The 23,201-nt window shown below is 40.6% G+C and overlaps 2 protein-coding genes across 4 annotated transcripts; one reads left to right on the top strand and one right to left on the bottom strand.

The window, feature by feature from the left end:
* The first annotated feature begins 513 nt into the window (after window positions 1–513).
* LOC123986393 (monocyte to macrophage differentiation factor 2-like) lies at window positions 514–12,655 on the top strand. 2 transcript variants are annotated; one of them, XR_006828873.1, is made up of 7 exons: window positions 514–908; window positions 5,403–5,484; window positions 7,289–7,449; window positions 9,133–9,207; window positions 9,292–9,393; window positions 9,574–10,092; window positions 10,932–11,066. XR_006828873.1 is itself a non-coding variant. In XM_046074631.1 (7 exons), the coding sequence occupies exons 1-7, from the start codon at window positions 880–882 to the stop codon at window positions 11,130–11,132; spliced, it is 720 nt and encodes a 239-aa protein (XP_045930587.1). In that variant the 5' UTR covers window positions 518–879; the 3' UTR covers window positions 11,133–12,655. The 2 variants fall into 2 exon arrangements, 1 of the variants encoding a protein (XP_045930587.1); XM_046074631.1 differs by having other exon boundaries at window positions 518–908; window positions 9,574–9,643; window positions 10,932–12,655.
* A 53-nt stretch (window positions 12,656–12,708) lies between these two features.
* On the bottom strand, window positions 12,709–22,039 carry ap5z1 (adaptor related protein complex 5 subunit zeta 1). 2 transcript variants are annotated; one of them, XM_046074613.1, is made up of 18 exons: window positions 21,901–22,039; window positions 20,154–20,291; window positions 19,652–19,832; window positions 19,262–19,412; window positions 19,021–19,133; window positions 18,704–18,878; window positions 17,833–17,874; window positions 16,310–16,450; window positions 16,095–16,132; window positions 15,633–15,795; window positions 15,254–15,432; window positions 14,998–15,140; window positions 14,746–14,858; window positions 14,037–14,164; window positions 13,855–13,952; window positions 13,624–13,756; window positions 13,155–13,369; window positions 12,709–13,082 (listed from the first exon to the last, which is right to left on the bottom strand). In XM_046074613.1, exons 1-18 carry the CDS (start codon window positions 21,939–21,941, stop codon window positions 12,830–12,832), a joined length of 2,445 nt encoding a protein of 814 aa, XP_045930569.1. In that variant the 5' UTR covers window positions 21,942–22,039; the 3' UTR covers window positions 12,709–12,829. The 2 variants fall into 2 exon arrangements, with proteins under 2 accessions (XP_045930569.1, XP_045930575.1); XM_046074619.1 differs by lacking the exon at window positions 17,833–17,874 and having other exon boundaries at window positions 21,901–21,956.
* Window positions 22,040–23,201: the final 1,162 nt, after the last annotated feature.

Raw genomic sequence — 23,201 nt, 5'->3', positions numbered from 1 at the left:
TGATAAAATCTAGCCTACTTAAACATTATGCAAAGATTTTCTATATTTCAGTCTGGTTTCTGCAGAAATGCAGGACACTGGCCATCATTCTGTTTTGAATGTGTTTTGAACAGTTTTGAACACAGGGTATTATAGTAGCCTATACAGTACAAATATAGTGTTAAACAGGGAGTGAAGTAGTAATGAAAAAAAGAGTTCATGGATTTAGGAGACAGTGGTCATTGAATGCATTTTGTGTGAAAGCTATGAAAAACGAATTCACACATACACTTCTGTTTCGCTGACTGTTTGAACAGTTTTGGCCATGTGACTGCAGTTTTGACCAATGCGGGTTAGTAACTAGATAAAACTGTAAATGCTACACCACCAGAGCTGCCAGTTGAAAATGAAAGCAAAATCAGGAGAAAGTGTTGTTTTGTGGGGAGTGGTTGCCGTGTGCTACTGTGTTATCACCAGCCTGGGTAAGGGAAAGGGGAGGGGAGGAGAAGAGGAGAGGAGGGGTTACACAAACCCAGTCCCGCAGAACATCCTGCAAACACGTCTCGGAACAAAACTCTGTGCAGTTGCCCCTCACTGCGAGCCGTCGCGCGCATCGCCTACTGCCCCCGCCGGGATGGCTCGTTGTTTGACCTCCACAGAAGTCCCGACACTATAGAAAAAGTCTTCCAGTTTATTGTTGTGTAGCTCACTCTGCAGCTCGCTTCCCCCGCTGGACTTATGTGTTCATGTTTGGGCTCGCGGCGGTGGGACATCCGGAATGGGGAATCCGTAGGAGGAGACGACGCTCGCTGGTGTGCTGTTGGTAAATAGAGCGCGAACGCACCAAAGCGCGCCGCGCGCAACCCCCCCACACACTCTCACACCGAGACTGCGCACGAGATGGACTTCAAGAAGACAAAATTTGGAAGGTAATATTTCCTTCTCTTAGGAAAGTCGGATTGCTGATATCTGGCACCATGTTTTTTCATGTGTGACAGACTCTGTGCATCCATGCGCACTGACGCTCTGGCACTGGGACAGTTGAGAGAGATGTTATAGATTAGTTTGTGTGTTTGTAAGAGAGAGAGAGAGAGAGAGAGAGAGAGAGAGAGAGAGAGAGAGGGGTAATGAGCTTGGAGTACCTAAACATAATAAAAATAGCTCTAAGAATTAAGAATTTCATTTTCATTTTTAATATCAGAGTCACTTTCTTATTTCTTGCATTTATCTTCCCGTCCATCTTTCTGCTGTCCAGGTTCCTTGTTGGCTGTAGTTTTCTGTATCATGTATGGCTGCATTTCACTGCACATGGCATCACTTAGCCTAGGCATAGACACTTTAAAGAATAGCCTATATCACTTTGATTTCTGCTTGGGTGCATTCATCGGTTAGTCTGCGTGTCTTACAGTGTGTGTTTGTGTGTGTGTGTGTGTGTGTGTGTGTGTGTGTGTGTGTGTGTGTGTGTGTGTGGGTAAACCAGAGATGGCGATAATCGTGAGAACCGAAGTTTGAGTCCCAGAGGAGATGAACTTGATCTTTTCTGTAAAAGGAATGGCCCTGGAGTTACAGAGTGTTCACAAAAACACACACACACACACACACACACACACACACACACACACAAATCTACCATGAGCCAAAGGTTCTGTGATCCTCTTGTAGATGCAATCGATCCTATTATTGTATGGAATGTACAGTAATGGGCTTTCATTACTTAACATTGGCTTTGCAGGGTGAAAACACGCATGCATGTGAATGTCTCGAACCATATGACACACGTGCAGAAATGAAGAGAAGTCTGCAGAAAGACAGAAAGAGAGAAAAGAGAAATAATAGTGTGTTGATGAGGACAACAATGCTCTCTCTGATCAGACCCTGTGAATCCCTATCCCTTCCTTTCAGTTTGTTACACGCACGCACGCACGCACACACACACACACACAAACAGACACACACACACACACACACACACACACACACACACACAAACACACACACACACACAGTTCTGTCATGACAGATTAGAGGACATCAGAGTGCCACATTCAGGTCCACTGATAGCCCTACAATACTGCAACAGAACAGTTGTCTTGTTGTTCCACGGTGGAACTGCAGAGGAAACAAAAGACAAAAGGAATGGCAGTGATACAATAATCTAATGTTACTAAATGTTTTCTTTCTGTGGATTACACCTTGACAAAAACAGAGCATGTGATGCTTGATGGTGAAAGCATTTACTTTATTTATTACCTTTTGTAGTAGGAATCATGCAGACGCTCATATGAACTTTAATAAAGGTGAGTATAAGTCTATTAAAAGCAGAAAAGAGACTGAGGCAATGGCTCCTACGCTGTAATGTTGAAGAAAAGACATACGGAAAGATTGTGTGTGTGTTGCGAGTTAGAGATGCCTCTACTCCCAACCAGACCTACAACAGGAAAACATACAGACACTTCTCTTATGAGAGTTCTGGTGGTGAGTGCACAAACACTCGCGCCTCAAGCTGAAACATAAAGCAAGACGAATGTTACTTTTGTCCTCTTCCTGTCCACCAAACCACATTACAGTTTTTTCGATAGATAAACTTGGTAACTGAGATAGTTTTCCTGCGTGTTTCTTAACAAGATGTAATGTACAGTTTAAGGAAATTAGCTCAGAATATGGTTCAGCACCATAAAGTAAAGTTTGTTCACTAGTAAATCTAGGGCTGCCCCTGACAAAAAGATTTTCCTAGTCCTACTATCGTTCACGATATAGTGGTATAATTTCAAATATGATATAAAGCATATATTGTGAGAATGGCAATATTCAGCTTGATTTAATGACCAGTGTTGGGTAGTAACTAGTTACTTGTAATTTAGCTACATAATCTGTTACAGTTAACAAGAAAAAATGTGTATTTAAATTACAGTTACTCATGAAAATGTACATGATTACACTGAAAATGTTCTATAAAAAGTTAGGCTATATGTTGAAGAATATTAATTTTGTTGCTTCGCATGTTTTTCGCGTGCACAATGTCTTCCTTTGCCACTTCCAGCCACAGCCGTTTGGTAAAGTTGGATGCTATTATGATGCTTTTGATTGGTTGTCATGTTAGAATTTGCAATGCCACCTATCTGTCAGTTAAATCGCCTCTTCTCAAAAGCTGTCTTTTGAAAATGGTTAATGGTTGAAAACATCCATTAGAAATGTAGAAAAGTAATCAAAAAGTAATTAAATGTTTTAAGTTACATTACTTTGATAAAGTAATTGAAATAGTTACACTTCTATTACATTTTAAATAGGGTAACTTGTAATCGGTAACCTATTACATTTCCAAATAAACCTTCCCGGCACTGTTAATGATGACACACTGCAACAACAAGCATGGCAGACAGCGAAAGTAACTTTGCTAAAAGCTCCACGGTGGTGGAGTTAGAAGTTCTGTGGAAGTGTTTTGGTTACAAGTGATCAGATGGACAACAAACCACAGAAATATGAAAGAAGTGCAAGAAGACTGTTACAGCAAAAGGGGATTTGCAATATTGTCAAGAATATCATTATAGCAGAAATACTCTGAAATAACATGAGCCATATTGCCCACTCCTAGTCCAGTCAACTTTATGATATTAATTTAATTATTTTAATATATATTTTTGGGGCATCAGAAAATGGTTTGAGTTCCAGAATGAATGTTCTAAGTAACATTGTTAACACTGTTCTACATTACAGAGAGATACAAAACCGGAATAATGAGCCTTTAATGTATAAGCGCACGCAGCGAGCTGCCTGCTAATTGCTAACGACTGTACATTGTGTTAATTTATTCTAGCACAGTATAACATCACACAAGCCTTGTTGTTCAAAACACGGGAATAACTTCCAACTTCTCAAGAACAAATGCAAGCAGACTTTACAACACAATGGATGATGCACAACACATAAAAATGAGCTCGCTACAGGCTCGCTCCTCTCTCGCTTGACACCTCTCCTGTCCCCTGCCTAAACCTGCCGTGTTTTAGTTGGCGCTGCTCTAAATCACCTTGGTACTGTATTTCCTGTCGTCGAACTGGCCTCCGTCTGTCTCAGGGGCTGTGTTCGGCTGGACCGTTTTTTGCTGTGAGGCTGCTGAGGCTCTGTGTTACAATAAAAGGTCTGTGTTGCAACAATTCCCTGATGCTTTCATCCAGGCCCTAGTGACAAGGTGCAGGTCCTGAATACGTTTGAGGTTGTGGTCGTTTCTTCCTGCGACTAACTGAAAACTTGGTCGACTAAGACACTTCTCATCGATTTAGTCGACTATTAGGGGCAGCCCTGGTAAAATCAGATATGTAGCACTTTCTTTGAATCTAGAAGGGATGCCTTTTTTCATTCCTTAATCTGACAAGGTTTATTTGGTTTTACTGCAGATATTGTAACTTGTTTATTAATTTCAATTGATTACTATATGAGTAAAGTTTTGAACTCGTCTGCCAGGTCACTGTGTAATGTAGGACTTTTCCCTGTTAAATTAGCAGGAGGCTTAGGTAATCCGGTGTTTTATAGGCTTTTAGGTGAGGTTTGTCACACGTCATACATCTCTTTGTCTGCTGCTTTTGACTCAGGTTGTGCTGATTGCTCTCTTCACTGTGCAGAATTATTAGACCGTTACAACAAACAGCTATTGGATATGTGTGTGTGTGTGCGTGTGTGTGTGTGTGTGTGTGAATGTGTGTTGGGAATGAGGCGCGTTGACGGCGTGTCTGCGTGTGATGATGAGCCGTTGGCCTAAATGTGTAATCAAATAACACAGCTGACCAACATGGACGCACCTGTGGCCCTGAACGAGAAGTTACATTCAAATCAGTGGGCTTGCGTGTGTGTTTGTTTGTGTGTGTGTGTGTGTGTGTGTGTGTGTTTGTGAGCATCTTGATGTATAAAATGTGGTTTCGTAACATGCCCAGATGTGTTTTTTCCCTGTAAACTGGGATTGAGGGATTTACAGCTGATTAAATAGCCTACACAACACACACACATACACACACACACACACACTCACACAAAGTAACTTTCTCAGAAGTATATTACACAATGACAAATACTGCATATGTAGTTAACGGTTAGTCTCAGTGGTATCCTGTTGTAGTACAGACTGGGATATCTCAGCAACAGGAATGCCAACACTAAAATTCAAACAACGTGATGTGGATTAGAGACCTGTAAATCCTCCAAGAATGACCATTACACACATGCATGCGTGCGCACACACACACACACACACACACACACACACACACACACACAGGCCACTGACCTTCATGGGTTCAGCACACAGTAACTTATTAACCAATAAAGCTGTACCTTGTTTTGCCTCTAGATCTATATTCATTGCCTGAACACACCCCTCTGTCTTTCTCCCCTTTTCTTCCTGTTTCCCCCCCCTCACCTCACCTCTCTCTCAGGTTCATGAACTGCAGGGTCCCAGACAGCAAGAGATACCAGCCCACTGAATATGAACATGCTGCAAACTGTGCCACACACGGGGTAAACCAAACAAATACAAACACACGGACAAACGTAGAGAAAACACATACTTTCAGAGTAAATACTATCTTTGTTTTTTGGGTTTACTCGCTCTGTCCCAGTCTGTCCCAGTCTGTCCCTGTGCTTTCTGTGTTTAATGAGTTTGTCAGTTCAGAGAAGCCTCTGAAAAGATGGAGAGGATTGCGAGGAATGAGGCCGAATGGGGAAGATTTTTGGCTGTGCCATAGAGGCAGTGGGCTATAATCTGGGATTCAGCCTGTAGCTCCCTCTAATCTGCTGTAATCCCTGCGCTCTTCCGCCTCCGACAGAGCAAGACAGACAGTGAATGAGACAGACCGAGAGAGATGGAACAAAACTGAGAGAAAACATGGCAATAATGACTGTAAAGCCTCAAATGGGTGGCAGGAGTTTTCCCATAGTGAAATCTCTTCATGATACGTACATTGATTGATTCATTCATTCTGCCAGCTAAGGTGCAATTTTGCAGGGCTGTGTGTCCCACAAACATCAAGTATTATCTTCACCTTTTGTTAGATACAGAATCAGTTAACCCTGTCATTCATGAATTATTAAAAACGTTATCTAGATTTTTTCAAGATGCTTTTTATTACTCAAAATTTGGCTAAAATACAAATCCATTTAGATATTTATTTTATTTTTAAATTATTTAACTGTCCAAATATGTGGACACCATGCAACAAAGGAGTAAAATTTTGATGTCAAGTTATGCTATTTATTTTAGCTCACTAGTTGAAAATTAACAATAAAACACATATTTTAGGAACAAATAGAGGAAAAACTGGTGGTATTTATAACTGTAGTTACATGTATGTGGACACCCAGTAGCATATTGTTATCCTTATCTAATTTCATGTTGAATCATCTCAGTTTTAACATATCAACATCCAACATGTAACAGATAACAGATAAGTTCTAGTTAAAATGTCTTAATAGTATGTGAGAATAATACTTGTTCTTATCAAATTCCTATCAAAGTATTCTTATTCAAAGCAGTCAAAAGTTGCCATTTAATGTTTATTATAATATAATACAATTCATCATATCTTTGAATATTTAGAATAGAAAACTAGCAGGTTACATAAATCAAACCTGTTAATAATACTTTACTGCACATACTACAATTTTTTTTATTTTTTACCTCGATTGACCTGCTTGAATAAAAGTTTTTCACAGATATACCTGAGGCATTTAGCACATGGCCATCACAACTGGCCATCTTGGATGGATGGAGGATTTTGGTACCTTTGGACAGACCCAGGCTAGCTGGTTCCAGTCTGCTAATTTAAGCTAACCCGCTGCTAGTGGTAGCTTCATACCTAGCAAACAGACACAAGAGTGGTATCAAAATTCTCATTTAAATCTCGGCAAGAAGAAGAATAAGTGTATGTCCTCAAAATGTTGACCCATCCCTTTAACAGCGGTTGCAACTATTTCTCTTGGATTCAGAGAGAGAGAGTAATGTTAACAATGGCACAAACCCTTTTTAGGACAAATGCAGAGGCGTTTTCCCACAAGAAGCTGGTAAAGAAAATGCCTGGTAACATTCATAGTATTTGCAAATACTAGGTTTGTACTCTGAAGTATTTTGAATTGGATCAGCAGAAGTTAAGCTGAAGCACATTATCAACAATATTACATGTATGCTTGAACAGGACAGAGTTGATGCACTCTTAAGAAACCCGAAAATGTTAAAGAAAAGTCTCATATGTAAAATGCAGTTTGTGCATCATGAGGAAATTCTGTCAGACTGTTTTTTTTGTTTGTTTCTGATCTTATCTTCTAGTTGTGGATCCTCCCAAGTCTGGTGGGCGGGTCTGTGCTGTACTACCTGTCTGTGGACCGATGGCACTGTGTGGCTGCGTGGCTCTATGGGAGCGGTCTCACCGGCCTGTTCGTCACCTCGACACTCTTCCACACAGCTGCCTGGAAAATCAGCCACCTCCGGTGTGTGTTTGTGTGTGCATGTGTGTCTGTGTGTGCATGTGTGTCTGTCCAGCAGAAAACACTGGTAGAGATTTGGCAGATGTGCATGTGTGTGTTTATGTGCTGCTCCGGTAGACATTTACATCACATTCTGCATGACATAACAACATGACATACAGTTCGTTAATTATGACACAGCCAGGAGGCCAGAGATCAAACAACAGATGTGGTAATGAAAATATTTCACATCATCTTCAACTCACACTCTCAGAATAGCATCCACTTATACATTCAAACACACTCTCACATAGTAGCAAACTCTGCTTTGAATTTCCACATTCAGTTTGGTCCACTTTCCTGTCACGTCCTTCATAAATCACATAACGGAAATCCTTTACCATTAATAAAAATCTATTTTAGAAAGCCATGTTCTTCAAATGTGGCCTCACTAAACCAGACTGTCATTGGTCTATTAACAGTCAAACATTTAGAGGAGGAAATGCCTTTTTGCGAGTTGTGCCCCATATATACATGCTGTATTTCACTAGCAAGGACCACACAATCAGCAGGTATGATTAAATGATTTATTGATGATTGAAACAGACAGATGTATAAGGCTTGCAGTTGCTGAATAGACATTCGAAGCGTTGTGGGGAGGCTACAATAGGGAAATCCACGGTAGCACACGAGCACAACGGACCCCCTTATAACCCTATGGAGAGGACAGAGAAAGGGGTGGGGGGGGGGGGGGTGCAGAATGCGAGAGGGAAGAAGAGGAGCTGGGACATGTGGGTATTTATGGAAATGCTGGCAATGACGTGGTTGATGTGTGGTTCCGCTCCTGAAACTAATTAGCTCCACTTGGTTTGAGGTTCATTCTTAATAGATTTGGATTGGTGTACCTATTTTATTTTGTTATGTACTTGATCAACTATAGGTATTTCATTTTCTATGGTTAAAATTGAATCTGGATAATTAAACCAAAAGATCTTGATGGTTTCTCCACAACCATAATCTAAAACCAAGTAGTATTAACGCTTCTCATTGTACCATGAAGGGATTTATTTATGGGTCTGAAAATAAACTCATATTGGATGTTCACTCTAAAAAGTCAAGTCCCCAGCTAACTTTGAACAACCCTGTACTAGGTTTGAGGTTAAGGAATTGTTTCTATGACAACAGCTTCAGATAATTTATTTTAAAACTTTGCTTTGAAGAACTGAGAAATCAAGACCATTGATGTACAGAGAACAGGGCCTAAGACATTTAGTTTAATTCTTGTTGCTCAGAGCTACATGCGCCATATTTTGTCTGTGTAAACTTAAAATGTTGCGTACAAAACATTTAACAAAGGATGTGGTGAATATATTCCAACTTTTAAATAAAATTCTCCAGCCTTCCACCCACAATAGTCCAAAAAAGACACAACAGACATTCTTTCATATGTTGAAGGACAGTGTCAGGGGAAGTTTGAATTTGTGGTGTGTGTGTAAGTGTTTTCACAACAACCAAATTTGTGCTTAAAACAACCTCCTATACTATGTAAAGGTTCCTAAGGTACTTTGCTTAGTACTGTTTTTTTTGCTGGCTGAGTCCTGTATAGTTATTGGATTATCAATAGGAAATGTTTTTTCCCAAACTAGATAAAGGTTGTCATGATTTAGCTATGAGCTCTCGTCTCTCCTTTTCTTTGTCTCTGTGCAGGAGGGTGGAGCAGCGTTTCCACATGTGTGACAGGATGGCAATCTACTTCTTCATAGCTGCCTCCTACTCTCCCTGGTGGGCCACGTGATTGCTGTCAACAAAGTAAAACATTAATAAAATCAAATACTGTCATGATGTATGTGTGATGTGCTTCCTCAGGTTGATGCTAAGGGAGCTGGGTCCTTGGGCGTGCCACATGCGCTGGCTGATCTGGGTTATGGCTTGTGTAGGATCCACGTATGTCTTCTTTTTCCACGAGAGGTAACATACAGTCTTTCTTTGTGTCTCTCTGTTGTGTGTCGTGGTTTGACATAACTAAACCTAAACCAACCCTCCCCTCCACCCCCCTCCTCAAGTGTTTACAGTAAACATTGGGCTGCTGTTTGGAGTAGAAACAGTTACACAGAAAGTAATTTCCTGTCTTCTGTTTTCTACCTGCAGGTACAAGCTGGTAGAGTTGCTGGGCTACGTGGCCATGGGGGCTGTTCCTGCTTTGTTCATCCTGTCTATGGTAAGACCAAACCACAAAGCATTGTCTTTCTCTGCTTCTGAGAAACAAAAGGCTTTTTGCAACAGGTTTCCTGCTATTGTTTGGGAGTCAAACAGTCAGTATTTAAAGAGCCAAACCGGTGGTTGTGTTTGTTTTAGACTATTACCTACAAATCACATCTAGTCACTGTGACACAACTGCCAGCTATTTTTCATAAGTAGATGTTTTTAGGTTGACTTCCTGTCCTCCATGATAAAATTTTACTTGCATAGACTTGAAACCTTCTTGAGATAACCACACGCTGTCTTTGTGTTTTTAGATATGCTAGCTGTGTGGCTCTATGGATGGCAATGGTGGTCGGTCCACCACTTTGGTCCACACTAAAATATCTCAACAGCTGTTGGATGGATTACCATGCAATTTGGTTCACTTAATTTAAGGTCCCCAAAGGATGAATCCTACTGACTTTGGTGATCCCCTGCCTTTTACTCTAGCGCCACCTTGAGGATCACATTTGCGACTTTCAGTGAAATAGATGAATAGATTAACATGAAATTTGGCACACACATTTGTGCCCCCCTAAAGGCATCACCATCTGGTCAAAATGATCATTTGTCCAATGATTTGCTTTGAAACTAAATATTTGCAAAACTAATGATATTACCATCAGCCTCTGCTCTATGTTTAAATGTTAGCATGCTAATACACATGGTGAACATGTTAAACATGATACCTGCTTAACATCAGCTTTTTTTTATAGCTTTTTCATTGTAAGCATGTTAGCATTTAGCTCAAAGCCTCACAGAGCTGCTAGCATGTAGAGTCTTGGTGTTGTTTGTTAATGGACAAGGTAAGTTTTTCTACCCTGCCTGTGGCTCACAGTCCATTCACTGCTGCTGAAGTTGTAAACCTTAAAAAATATTGATCGAGGAATATATACACTTTCATTTTTTTAAATAAAGACAAGAGATAGTTTACTAAAAGAGATCGGTTCTGAGGCTTTTTGTAAACTTCACTTAAATAGATGTAAAGTGAGTAAAATATTTATTGGGGACTATTTCCTGCCGCAGTTTTATTCACATTAGCAGATTCAATCAGAAATGTTATGCTTTGGAAAATGCCACAATGTAAAACAAAGCGTATACACTTTCCGAAGTTCCTGGACTAAAACACACAAAGCCTTTGATAAAGTTCCTAAAGTCCAGACACTGACACATATTCACTATAGCCCTTTATGTTGGACTATGCTGTATTTATTAGGGGTCCAACTTTGCCTCTTCACTTATATGACTTTTTATAAATGTTCCAGGTGGAGCGTGCAGGTGTGTGTGAACTGGCAATGGGAGGTGTCTTCTATGCGGTGGGCGTGGTCTTCTTTAAGAGCGATGGCCTTGTCCCTTTCGCCCACGCCATCTGGCATCTTTTCGTTGCGGCAGGAGCATCCATTCATTATTACGCCATCTGGAGGTACCTGTACTTACCTGGGCCACTGCTGCAGACGTCGAGGTGACTAGGCGCTCTCACCTCACATGGACTACGTCACTGACTGAGAAAAGTGTATTTTAGCCATAAGACCACTGACTACAACTAACCTAACTCATGAGGCTACACCTGGAGAGATGGTGCTGAAATGATCTGACTGTGACAGATCAGATGAAATTCTCCACAGCTGGGGGGCAAAACTCTCGGATCAATCCAATTCTTAGCTTTAAACTAAAAAACATTACAACATACTACAAGATTCATACCCAGAGTAACAGTGTAACTATTACCTCATGGGAGAAGTTTGCACAAAAAGGGCAGCATACAGTATGATGCTCCAGGACGTTTAGATGACCAGTGCTGCAAGTGTAAAAATGACAAGTTGCACTTAAATGTGCGGTTCCATATACAGGACTATTTCTTGGCTATGAGCAGCTTTATGCTAAGCTATGCTAAGCAGACAGCAGTGGTCGCTTCATATTTATAGTATGGATAGATGTAACTCTCACAGAATGTTGAGCTATTCCTTAAATCACACATCTCTGTAACTAAACTGATGATAGTCTTTGACTATCTGAGGCTCGTAAACTCCACCTGTTACATATTCCAACCATAAATGTGCCAAAACTTACCACACAGGTATTACTTCATATTGGTGCTAACCCCTACTTTGAAATGGTGGAACTCATTTTGGTTTAATTTTAATTTTGTCCAATTTGCACATAACAAAATATAAAAATTTAGAGTTGGCACTACAACCTGCAAACATTTCCCTAAAAAGTTTGTGATGGGAACTATTCTTTTTAGCTGTTTTAGTTTTAGGCCAACATATTGGATGTTTCTCTGAGAATACCCGAGTTTTAAATTCTAAGTGTGCAACATCTTTGCTTCCTCTGGTTTCATAAAATGGATATCAGCAAGCTGCAGACAGACATAAGGTCCCAATATAATAACTTGGTGACACACTGATGCTCAAACTCAAACCGTCAAATGTTTAAGATAACGGAACTCAGTTGAACTGGCCTGTTTGTGATTCTGTTGTGATTTACTGTTCATGAATCAATCTCAAAATCAAGTGTCATGATTTACTGTAATTTGAAAGATGAGAAGTCTAATCGACAAATGCTACTGTGACTTCACAAATAATGCAAGGCTATTTTAATTAGTTATCTTGTTTAGAGGACAAGGATTGCCAGTTCTTTTAAATAATGCACTGTTAACCTTGAGCACTTTTCTATCAGCAGCAGTGATGTAAAGTAGAATTTCCTAAAATGCTCCAATTATGACAGAAGACCAGGGTATGTTACACATGGAGATAATCTATGCAAATTAGAATTTTTACTTTTTTAGTTTTAATTTTTATACTTCTTCAAGCACTGTATATGTTTTCCCTAAAGTCTAGTATTTTAACTGTTTCTGTTTTTACTTTTAGAAAACAGAGTACTTACTCAGGAAGAGAGCATTTCTTTTATTCCCCATCTCTTTTTTTCTTAAATCAGATGATCTATTTTGTAAATTTTATTTTCACTGTATTAAAGAAGACACACTATATATTGCACAGGGAAAGTATTTTGTTGATGCCAAAAACACTTCATCACACCAAGTTTCAATCAAATAATGTCATTTATTTACAAAAATAATTTGCAAAAATCAAACAGGGTTCATTAGAGGTCTCTGTCTCAATGCAAAATGATGATGTGTGGTGTGCATGTGAGTGTAAGTGCGTCATTGTGAGTGTGTGAGGCTGGTGAGGGCACGCAGTCGCAGTGGCATGGCCACGTTTGTGTCTCTATGCCACTGGGGTGTGGTGACATGTGGAGGTGGGGTAAGGACGCTCTGAGCCACACCAGGCACCTTCAGCAGTGACCACAACTCCTCGCTTCGTGTTACTATGGCAACAAGGTCCTCTTCATCTGTGCACCAGGCAACTGACCCGCCTCTGGTTACTGTTCTTAGCTTGGAGAAGAACAGAGACACCCTAAAATAGACAAGAACACACAGTTACATTACATTACATAAAATAAAAAATGCGTGTATGGCTGTCACTCACCTGGGTATGAGGTCATGTGATCGTGACGCCAACTTAGCCAGGGCGCTCATTAGAGTGGTGACGACCCTGGGGGCAGGGCAAAGTGCTCCAGGTGGTGGGGCAGATGAAGTGATCTCAAACAGCACCGCCTCCAACGCCTCAAAACAGGAAGTGGTGAGCCTCACGGAGCAGCGAGCGTCACATGACACAGACAGGTACTCTCCCAGCACCCACACCTGAAAGCCAAGCAAGTGAAATATTATTTTGGTGTCAGGTTTTGACACATTTGATTGTTTAGTGTGATATTTCACCATATTTCAATACACAGGAAAAAATGCTGAGATTTGAGAACAGCTTGAGATATGAGATGCAGTGAACAGCATCTAAAATACACAGAAAGGAAAAGTAAATCCACACGATCCTCGTCTCTGCTGTCCCATCTCATGCGCGCACACACACACACACACACACACACACACGGCTTTATTACCACATGAGTGTAGATTTCTTCTTTGCTGTAGACGTTGGCTGTGGCTCCAGCGAACTCCAGCAGCTCGTGAGACTGGTCCACTACCAGAGAGGGGTGGAGCTTGCACAACCTCAGCAGGTGGCAGCTGAACACCCTGCAGAAACAGAGAGAGGGGGGTGGAGCGAGCGAGGAGATCAAGATGAATATACAGCAGAGTAACACTTTAGCGCCACTGTTTGACTTTAGGTATACCTGTGAATCTCTGTGATGTATTTAGGGATATTGAGGAGGAGGCTGCTTCTCTCCAGCATCACCAGAGTCAAGTGGGCTAAAAGCTTCTCGTCAGCTACCTGGAAAATATCACATCGTTTTTATAAACGGAAACTAAATGGCATTTTAATGTAAAGTTGCAGTAATGAATATAATGTCTCCACCGTGATGACTGTGTTGAAAAAAATGTGCAACAGCACGGGGACGGTCTGTGCACACTGAACAACTCTTGGCCAATCAGCAACCTCAGCCAGCAGCTCATGGAGCATGCTGAGTCGGTCAATGGTGTCCCCTGTGAAGGAAAAGCACAGGGATTTAATTAATTCAACAAATGTTTCAAGAATAAACATCAAAGTGTACCTGCAATCCCTGATCAAATAGTCTAAACAACAGTCAACATCTCTTTGCTCAGATTTTTACCGTTAACTTGTAGAAACAATGCCTCATGGTAGAGAAAGAGGGAACTGAAATACACTATATTATGTTAAACTAATCTATATCCCATTTATGTAAGTTATTGTTAAGATTCACTGTGGCATAAATAAAACGATCTTTAAAAACGAACAGTTTGACATTTTAGGAAATGACGCTTATTTGCTTTCTTGCCAATAGTTAGAGGATTTATACCTCTCTCCTGTTTGTACGGTTAATATGAAGCTGCAACAAGTTAACTCAGTTTATCATAAAGAGAACAAAACAGCTTTGGCTTTGTCCGAAAGATAACAAAATCTACCTCCGTGCACCTCAAAAGTTCATTAATAAAGTGTAAAAATGGCAGGTTGAACTTTTATGGGAGGGTTTATGGGCGGGAAAGCGAATAAGCGTATTTTCCAGAATGTCAAACCATGCCTTTAATTGTGTGTCTGTGATTACCTGTACCCGCTTCCCCTCGAAGCAGGAAGAGGAAAAGACCACGATAAGAAGGGTTTCGAAATGCATCAAGTGACAAGTGACCACCTGGCTCAGAGATGGGCATAGAAGTTGACCTGCGAGAGAGACACACACACACACACACACACACACACACACACACACACAGTGGTAAAAACATAGGAACATCGTCAAATCAATCTGGTAGGCAGTTTGCACATTTCTGGGCACTTTTACTCCGATGTGTGCGAGCACCTCAGTTGCAGGACCAATGTAGCAGAAAGACAGGGCAGGTCCAGCAGAGTGTGGAGAAGCTCCACTGCAGTTCCAGCAGTCACCAGAGAGGGCAGCAGATCCACAAAATCATCCACTACCGCCGGGCTGTCCCATGCTAACAACTACAGAGACAGAAATAAATCTCTGGTATCCCTCCCTTGGTACAACATGTACTCCTCTCCAGCTTACAGTAGGTATTTGTAGAATATATAACAGTCAAATATCTGGCGTTTACCTTCAGCAGGTTTGGGAAGGAGTGCATGTACTGCGGGACTCGGAGCAGCAGGCTCTCAAGGTTTTGTCGAAGGAAGCGTAGCAGCTCATGTGCCAGGAAGTGGTCGTTGAAAAGCTCGGCAGGGAATCGGCCAAACACCAGCTTCCACACACTCTCACAATCCACGGCAGCCATCTCACCTAAACAGGTCCAAGGACACATTTTGCCATTTTAAACTTAAAATGCTTTCGGTATCAGTGAATCAAGTAACTGAACTGTCTGTGTGAAAAAACACCTTTATGCATAAATCCATATTTGTGCTTATGTACATCTGTGATTTGTAGAAAGAGAGAGACATACGTGAAGCTGAGCACATGTACATGCCGATATGTGTACACACCGTGGTTGAGGTAGAACTGTGCTATGGGCAGCAGGACTCTGGCGAACGACAGGTCTGAGCTGAGCCGACCAAAGAGCGCCTTGATGCACGGGAACGTTCGGTAGACCAGTGAGGCGTCCTCTACGCACACACAGTCCAGGATGCACACCGCCTCCACCAGACACTAAGATAGGGAACAGGACCGACACAATAAAGGCGCCAGTATGAACTCTAGTTTACAGTGTTACAGTCTCATCTGTTATTGCAAATGTACTGGAAGACAGAAAATAAACCAAACGGATAATTATTTAAGATAGATTTTATCCTTAATATTAAGTTAGCCAGTTTCAGTAAAAGCTGCTTGAAATGATTATTATATATAGTGGATAAGACAAGGAGGACATGTAGGTTACTGCTGTTGTGGCTTGTTTGTACCAGAAGCTGAACCAGTATGTGTGTCATTAATGTACTGTATGTTCTCACCGCTTTCTGCAGGTCTGTATCTGTCCTTTTATGTGCCTCTGAGACAAAGAGAAGAATACACATCACAACTGCTCACACAAAACAAAAAAACATAACGTACAGATACCAAACAATAGACAACCTTACGTGTGTATAAATTGTTAATTCAGAATCTGCATTTACAAATACATGACCTCTCTCTCTTGCACACAGCACAGTTTAACACACACACTCACTGCGATCGCTCTGCTCGATGAGGCGTAGGCAGTACTGGAAAGCCTTCTCTCTCAGACGCTCCTTTGGAGGCAGCAATCGACTGGAGGAGGAAGTCGCTGAAACCATAGAAACCACCGAGCCGTCCACCTCCGACCGGTCATCTGCAACACGTGAGGTCAGGAATGAGAGGTCACGAAGAAAGAAATCAAAGGAACGATCATTAATGTGCTCAAACTCTGTATGATGCGTCCTCAGACTGCTTTTTACTGAACAGAGAACAGGAGTTACAATGATATTATAATTATATTAGGGAGATCATGACCAATTCATTGACTTACAGAAAACTAAAACTATAAACTGCTGTTTCAATCAAGAGGAACTAATTTCAATGTGATTTTGTGACAGGTTTTGTATAAACAGAAACTGTGTTGTTGTACAGGAAAACTCAACTGGGCATCTTTAAACTAGAGATGGGGGGATGACACTGAAGCTTGTTTCACTACTGTGAAGTGCATCCTTTCAATATATTTTCTCAGAGGTTGTGTTGAATGAAAAATATCACGTGACTGTTCGAAGACCGATGCTACAAAAGACACTGGTGCTTCAGAAAGAGCTTTATTCAGTTTGACCATTTTGAAAGTTGTGCAGCTAAACTCTGAAATACATAATCATAATTATGAGAACATTTCCACCTGATACTAAGTAATAATGCAATAAAATAATTTTTAATGAATATCACATCACATTGCGACTCATATGAAATATGTGTAGTTTATGACACTATGGCCTAAATTACACCAATATTGTACATTATTAATATTTAATGTCAGCAAAAACCATCTACATTCAATGCAGCTCTGAACAAAAGTAAAACACAGACTGTTTTAGCACTTTGTTCCCAGTCTTGAAGGGCTGCTATAAGTTTTACCAGCAGAGCAAGTTTTAACACCAGATGTCACTGTGCCGCTTTGTTTTCAGCCCCCCTATCTATTTTTGGCACAAATACAAAAAAAACCCCCAAAGCTTCATACAGCATCATCCGCCCATCCCTACTTTCAACTAAAAGCTTTTGAGGGTTAGATGAGGGATTATAAGAAAAGGTTTAGAGACAGTTGGGTTAATGTTTAACACAATTGCATCCCCTTAGAAAGATGAAAGAATAAAAATAGCTGGAATTATAATATGGAAAAGAAAAAGGTCAACCAGAGAAGGCAACATAGAGCAAGAACAAGACCACAATGAGCCAATTCTCAAATGTGTAAAAAGATATTTAAATTGGACACACACACACATACACACAGCTCTATAGCAGGCATGTGTTTAGGATACTGAATGAATATGAATTAATGTTTACAGATTCATGAGAGGATTAGAAGGTACACACACTGATGAAGTTAAGTAGTTAAGAAGTCACAGGTCAGGATTTCTGGTGAGATAATTTGTTAGATAAAAGCGCAGTTGTGAGTCATCATGATCACATCAAGTGTTGTGAGTTGTCCTGTGCTGCGCATGCAGGGAGGGTCCACAAAGTCACGTGCCTTACCATTAGAAAAGGAGTGGGAGAGGCTGAGCTGTAGCCTGTTTGCTGGAGATGATGAAAACACAGAGTAGGTCATCTGAGACTGGTGATATGAATGAATTACAGCCGTCAGTGTTTATACTTTGTGGCTGTTGTTCCTTGTGTGTCCTTTGCAGCTATGACGTGAAGCAATGAGCCTATCTAGCATGGGAGTGCAAAAGGTTGTGGTTTGTATAAGTGCAGAGGTGGGACCAAGTCATCGTTTTACAAGTCCAAGTCAAGTCTCAAGTCTTAGCACTCAAGTCCCAAGTCCAGACCGATCATGACTGGCAAGTCCGAGTCAAGTCTCAAGTCAAGGACCAACAAATCCAAGTCTTAAACTTTGAGTTTCGAGTCCTAAACAAGTCCTAATGCGCTCTTCACCAAATTTAAAAACCATTTCAAAAGTTTTTACAAGTTAAAAATAAAAACAAATGTATTGAGCTATTGTTGTTTTATCTTAATTAACATGTTTTGATAATTGGTGGAAGCAGCTTCACACAACAGCTGCGGCCGTCTCTCTACACTGTTTTGACCTAACCTTTCTTTTCTCCCTGTGAGATGGAGGAATTTATAAAGTTGTGTGGCGCTGCGTCAGGCCCCCAGCTGTTGTGCATGAATTATGTGTAAAATTCATCCAGCCAGAGGGTCCAATCACAGCGCACTGGTAGCAGGCCTACTACACAACCCATTGAAGGTACCAGAGAGGGAGTGGGTCGCTGGGGCGTACAGGGCCAGAGACAAGAGAGTCATGAGTCATTGGTGTTAAAGTCAAAGTCGAGTCGCAAGTCTTCTTTGATTTTGTCAAGTCGAGTCTAAAGTCATCATTTTTGTGACTCGAGTGGTTAGGTCATACCGGTGTCAGCTGTGCTGTTGATGTTGGAAACAGAGTGGTAGGTGAGAAGCCAATGGCGCAGCATTGAAAAGGAATAGACGTTCATCCACTGGTCATCAGTGAAGCCCTGGCCCACACACAGCACAGTGAAGAAATCCCCAGACACCGTCCCATCCAGCTCTGCTATGGGCACCGGCTGAAAACACACACGCACACAAATATAACAATATACTATAAAGTGGTAAAGCTGGACACTAATGTTGATATTTTCTTTACATTAGTGACAGTTGAAAGCTTCGCTCAGCTTTACAGGCCAAATAAGAAAGCAGATTGCTCACCTGACGTGACCTGGGCCCCTTGAAGAATCCTCCTGAGGAAGCACAGCCTCCCTGAGTGATGCTAGCATAGCGCAGCCAATCGACAAACTTCTTACTCAGGAGGGTCACATGATCTGCAGCCAGGTGGAGAAGTCAAGTGCAGAAAAAGGATCCTGATTTAAGTGTATGTAGTCTTTCCTGATGAACTGTCTGTTTTAACATTCCATTTTAGCTCAGCTTTAAATCTGCCACCATCTGTTACCTTCAGTGAGGCACTCGGGGCTGAGTGTGAGGATGGTGTTGAGGATGGGCAGGGTGTGTGTGAGCGAGTGAGCTGGCCCCTCTGACTGTCGGCTTTCCAGACTGCGAAGGAGCTGAGCGCAGAGAGACGACAGATCAGCCCTGGATCCAGCCTGTTTGGGGTTATAGTTTCGGAGAGAGTGTTAAGTTTATGAGTGTAGATCTCAAAACAAAACAAGCTCCTTTGTTTGTCAATATGTTACTGTGTGCTGAATCCATGGTTAGTGTGTGTCTCTATGTATTTTCACTCCACGTGGTCTGAGTAGAGAGTAGTGGCACAGTAACTAGCTGATTAATCAATTGATAGAAAATGAATCACAAACAATTTAAGTTAAGAGGCATTACAGCACACCTGTGAGAGCAGCAGGGCAGCAGCATGCGTGTTCAGTTGACTGATGTTCTCCTGGTTGTAGTTCAGTTCCTGACCAGAGAGGGGCAGTGTCTCCCTGAGCACAGCTGAGCTCAGCACCTGAAGCGGCTCTGCAGGTGATGAAAGGAGCGATACAACCCTCTCCTGAAGCTCTGCAGGCAACCTTTCGTCCATGACAACAGAACAAGACGTAAGACGGTGGCACGAATGTTACGAATGAAAGCTCATACTGAAAATTAAAGAGTTTGGAGCAGCAGACAAGGACTGATGACTGGAAAGGTGAAGCTCAGCAGTGTGGCTCTTTGTGTTTGAGCTTGCTACCTGACAGGGCAGGTGAGATCACCACAGACAGTAATTGGGGGTTTAGAGGAAAGAGATAGAGTGGGAGGATGAGGAGGAGCTGGATGATGACGGAGCAAGTTGAAAAGAATAAAGAAATTAGGATTATGGGTGCTGTATGGGAGATGCAGGTTAGAGCTCTTACTTCCTGGTATACTTGGTGGCGGAGAGGATGAGGTGCAGCCTCTGCAGGGAGTCAACAGTCTCATGGCAGGGCTCCTTCCCTTGGAGCAGCTTGACTAATCTGCTGTAAAACTTTTGCAGCTCGGACTCCTGGATCTCCCTAGAAATGACACACACACAGTGCACCTGGTTTTGTCTCTGTGAAGTCATTTAATCAACATCAATCCACACCATATTTGGTAACTTTTTTTGACAATATACAGAGTAAAGAACATTACATTAGAGCTGAATGGAAAAAATATATATAATTTAGATTTACTTTGACTGACACTGCAATATGATTTGCGATACTAGGGGGAATTATAGTTTTTTAACGAATTATTCTCACTTTCTTTGAAAAACATATTTAAATGATTACGTTGTGATTTTTGAAAGGATCTGTACCAAACAAAGATGTTTTTTGAAAGCTGTAAAATATGATCTGTATGCCAGGACAGGACAGTATTTAACTTCAAATGGACTTTTGGCACACATTTTGCCTTTAACAAATATTGCACCTCCTGTGATTTGAAGACAATAATGTGATTTTGATTCATTGTTATCTAAATTACATTATTATACCTTTTTTTATGTGAAGATGAAAACCATACTATCATCTTGTGGCTGCTGTTGACATTCACCCCTGACACATACTAAGAAAAAGCACTGCGGAATGTGTGTGTATATTATAGATATATATATATAAAACTACATGTAGTTTTATTTCTTTTAAGTTACCATATTTTAATGTAGGCCTGCATTAAATTATCTGTTAAGTTCTGTGTGTAGCCTGAAGTGACTACAAACTTTCTTTTCCCTATATAACCTTGTGTTGCATAATAATAAATAAACTACCTTGATACTCTACTAAAAACACAGAAGGCGCGATAATGAAAATCTCTGTTCATATCTGTACCAGATGTACAGTTTAGTCTTTACTCCAGGCTTATCTTATCCCCGTACTTTGCAGGTAAAGATTTTATGGATCCATATCCACCAAAGTTTGGACATGAGAAACAAAATGTACAGTAAAATATCAAAAGTAAAAGTACCCACTATAATCAGTGTCAGAGGTGTGGGAGGCATTTACATCTTTTACTTAGCAATATCGCAATATAAAAACACTGCTGTACAAGTAACGCTAAGTTTAAGTTTACACAGCTTTGACAGGCTAAGCTAGTTTTAGCCTTGTTAGGTACGTGTACGTTCTGATAGTTTGTTTTTTCGTTTGACTTTGATTTTCATCTAACGTCACCCTGGTATAACGTTAGTGCTGCATAAAGTTACAGATCCGACCGTTCTAAAAGCTTGGCTTTTATTTTAATATCTATACTCTTACTTCCGGGTCACCTGGCTCACAGGTCTTTCTTTTCTTAACGTCTATCTTCAAACGGAAAATGAAAACAGGAATTTCATAGAACCAAAATCGGACCATTATTTTAATTTGGTTTAGTCGTTTTTCGTTTTGGATTTAGAAACCAAAAACGGGAGAACGGCTCTTTTTTTCCAGTTTCTTCGTTTTTGGTTTGAAACGACAAACGAAAAAAAGGTGGTTTATTCGTTTATTGGTTTATTGGTTCAAACGAAAAAACAAACTATCAAAACGTACACGGACCTGGTTAGCTTAGCAGAGGAAGCAGAAACTGAATGTAAACTACCGAAGAAGAAAGAGAAAAAGAAGCAGAAGAGCTGAAGGTGGCAGATACAGTTCTCCGTTCGTGTTTTCTTACCTTGCTTGTTTGATTAAACTCTCTGAACCGTGAGAATACATTTTGAGAGAAGGTCGGTATTCCGCTTCTGCAGTCCTGTCTGCAGCGGAAAGTAAACAGTGCGGTCGCTAATCGAGTCCTGACTGGAATCACATGACCGTCACTTTAGTTCCGTGTTTAAAAGGGGGACTCTGCTCCGTTCAAACGCTATTGTAGACTACTCCATGAAAAACAGTACATAGAAAAACACGATCTCCATTCCATTATTTTATATTTAGTTACTTCCTTTAAGATACGGCATTTTTCTGTTTCAAATTTTCACTTTTTTTTGTTAAATTGTCTTTAAAAGTTTAGTTAAACACTTGCATTTGATTTTACTTTTATGCAAATTATCCCCCAAGCTGCATGTTCTTGCTAGAGGACCAAACAGTAGGCTAACATAAACCTGTAGCCTATTTTACAGCCGGTTACTTTACTGTGCTTGCCCTCACCGATACAGGAGGAATGACTAATAAAAGTGTAGGCTAGTAATATCTTGTAGACTACACCCACTTTATTGGCTAAAACACTGCAGAAACAGGCTTTTTAAGGCAATGTATTCAAGTAGCCTACGCATATCCTATTGCTTTTTTTTAGGTAGTTGCACTTTACAATTTCTGTTTTTTAAACCGTATAGCCTAATTCTACTCTACTGTATTTCAGATAGAGTAAACTATTATAGCCTTCATCCAGGTTGATCTAATCCCAGGGTTTTGCAGATAAAGATGTTAGGGATCTGATTCCCCCACTGAGGAGAATTCAGATCATTTAGGCTTCTTAAGTAAAAATTTACCACATAAACAAATACTCGATTACAAGGAAAGTCCTGCATTCAGATTTTGACCTGAGTAAAAGTAGTAGAAGTAGGCTTGCCTACTTAAAGTATAAAAATTAAAAGCATTCATTATGCAGAATGGCAGTGTCAATGTTGGAAGCATTTAGATCTTTAATATTGAAATATAATATTTAAAAGCCTGGAATATAAGATATCACTAAAGTAAAAGTGTGTAACTATTATCAGCAAAATAGGCTACTTGAAGTTAAGTAAAAGTAAAAATACTCATAATTCAGAAAACTCCAGAGATATTCTAGAGATAGATAGATAGTATTATTATTACTGATGCGTTAATTTACTGTTGCAGTGGGTCAGGTGGAACTAATTTTATCTATTTTATCCTTAGCTAACTATTTGTTAGTTCGAACAGTGCATCCTGTTTTAAAAAGTTCATCATCTGTGTGTAAAATCTTGAACTGTAAAGCAATTATCCCTCAGATAGCTGTCA

This window comes from Micropterus dolomieu, linkage group LG02 (genome assembly GCF_021292245.1).
Source record: "Micropterus dolomieu isolate WLL.071019.BEF.003 ecotype Adirondacks linkage group LG02, ASM2129224v1, whole genome shotgun sequence".
Classification (NCBI taxonomy): domain Eukaryota; kingdom Metazoa; phylum Chordata; class Actinopteri; order Centrarchiformes; family Centrarchidae; genus Micropterus; species Micropterus dolomieu.
This window is presented reverse-complemented; position numbering and strand designations above follow the sequence as displayed.

Excerpts from the sequence above, each read along its gene's own strand:
- ap5z1 (XM_046074613.1), bottom strand. The coding sequence starts at position 21,941 with ATGTATTCTCACGGTTCAGAGAGTTTAATCAAACAAGCAAG. Across the intron at positions 19,413-19,651 it reads CTGCCCTGCTGCTCTCACAG|GCTGGATCCAGGGCTGATCT; the intron begins GTGTGCTGTAAT and ends AACCCCAAACAG. Across the intron at positions 14,165-14,745 it reads TCGAGGGGAAGCGGGTACAG|GGGACACCATTGACCGACTC; the intron begins GTAATCACAGAC and ends TTTCCTTCACAG.
- LOC123986393 (XM_046074631.1), top strand. The coding sequence starts at position 880 with ATGGACTTCAAGAAGACAAAATTTGGAAG. Across the intron at positions 7,450-9,132 it reads TGGAAAATCAGCCACCTCCG|GAGGGTGGAGCAGCGTTTCC; the intron begins GTGTGTGTTTGT and ends GTCTCTGTGCAG. Across the intron at positions 9,208-9,291 it reads GCTGCCTCCTACTCTCCCTG|GTTGATGCTAAGGGAGCTGG; the intron begins GTGGGCCACGTG and ends GTGCTTCCTCAG.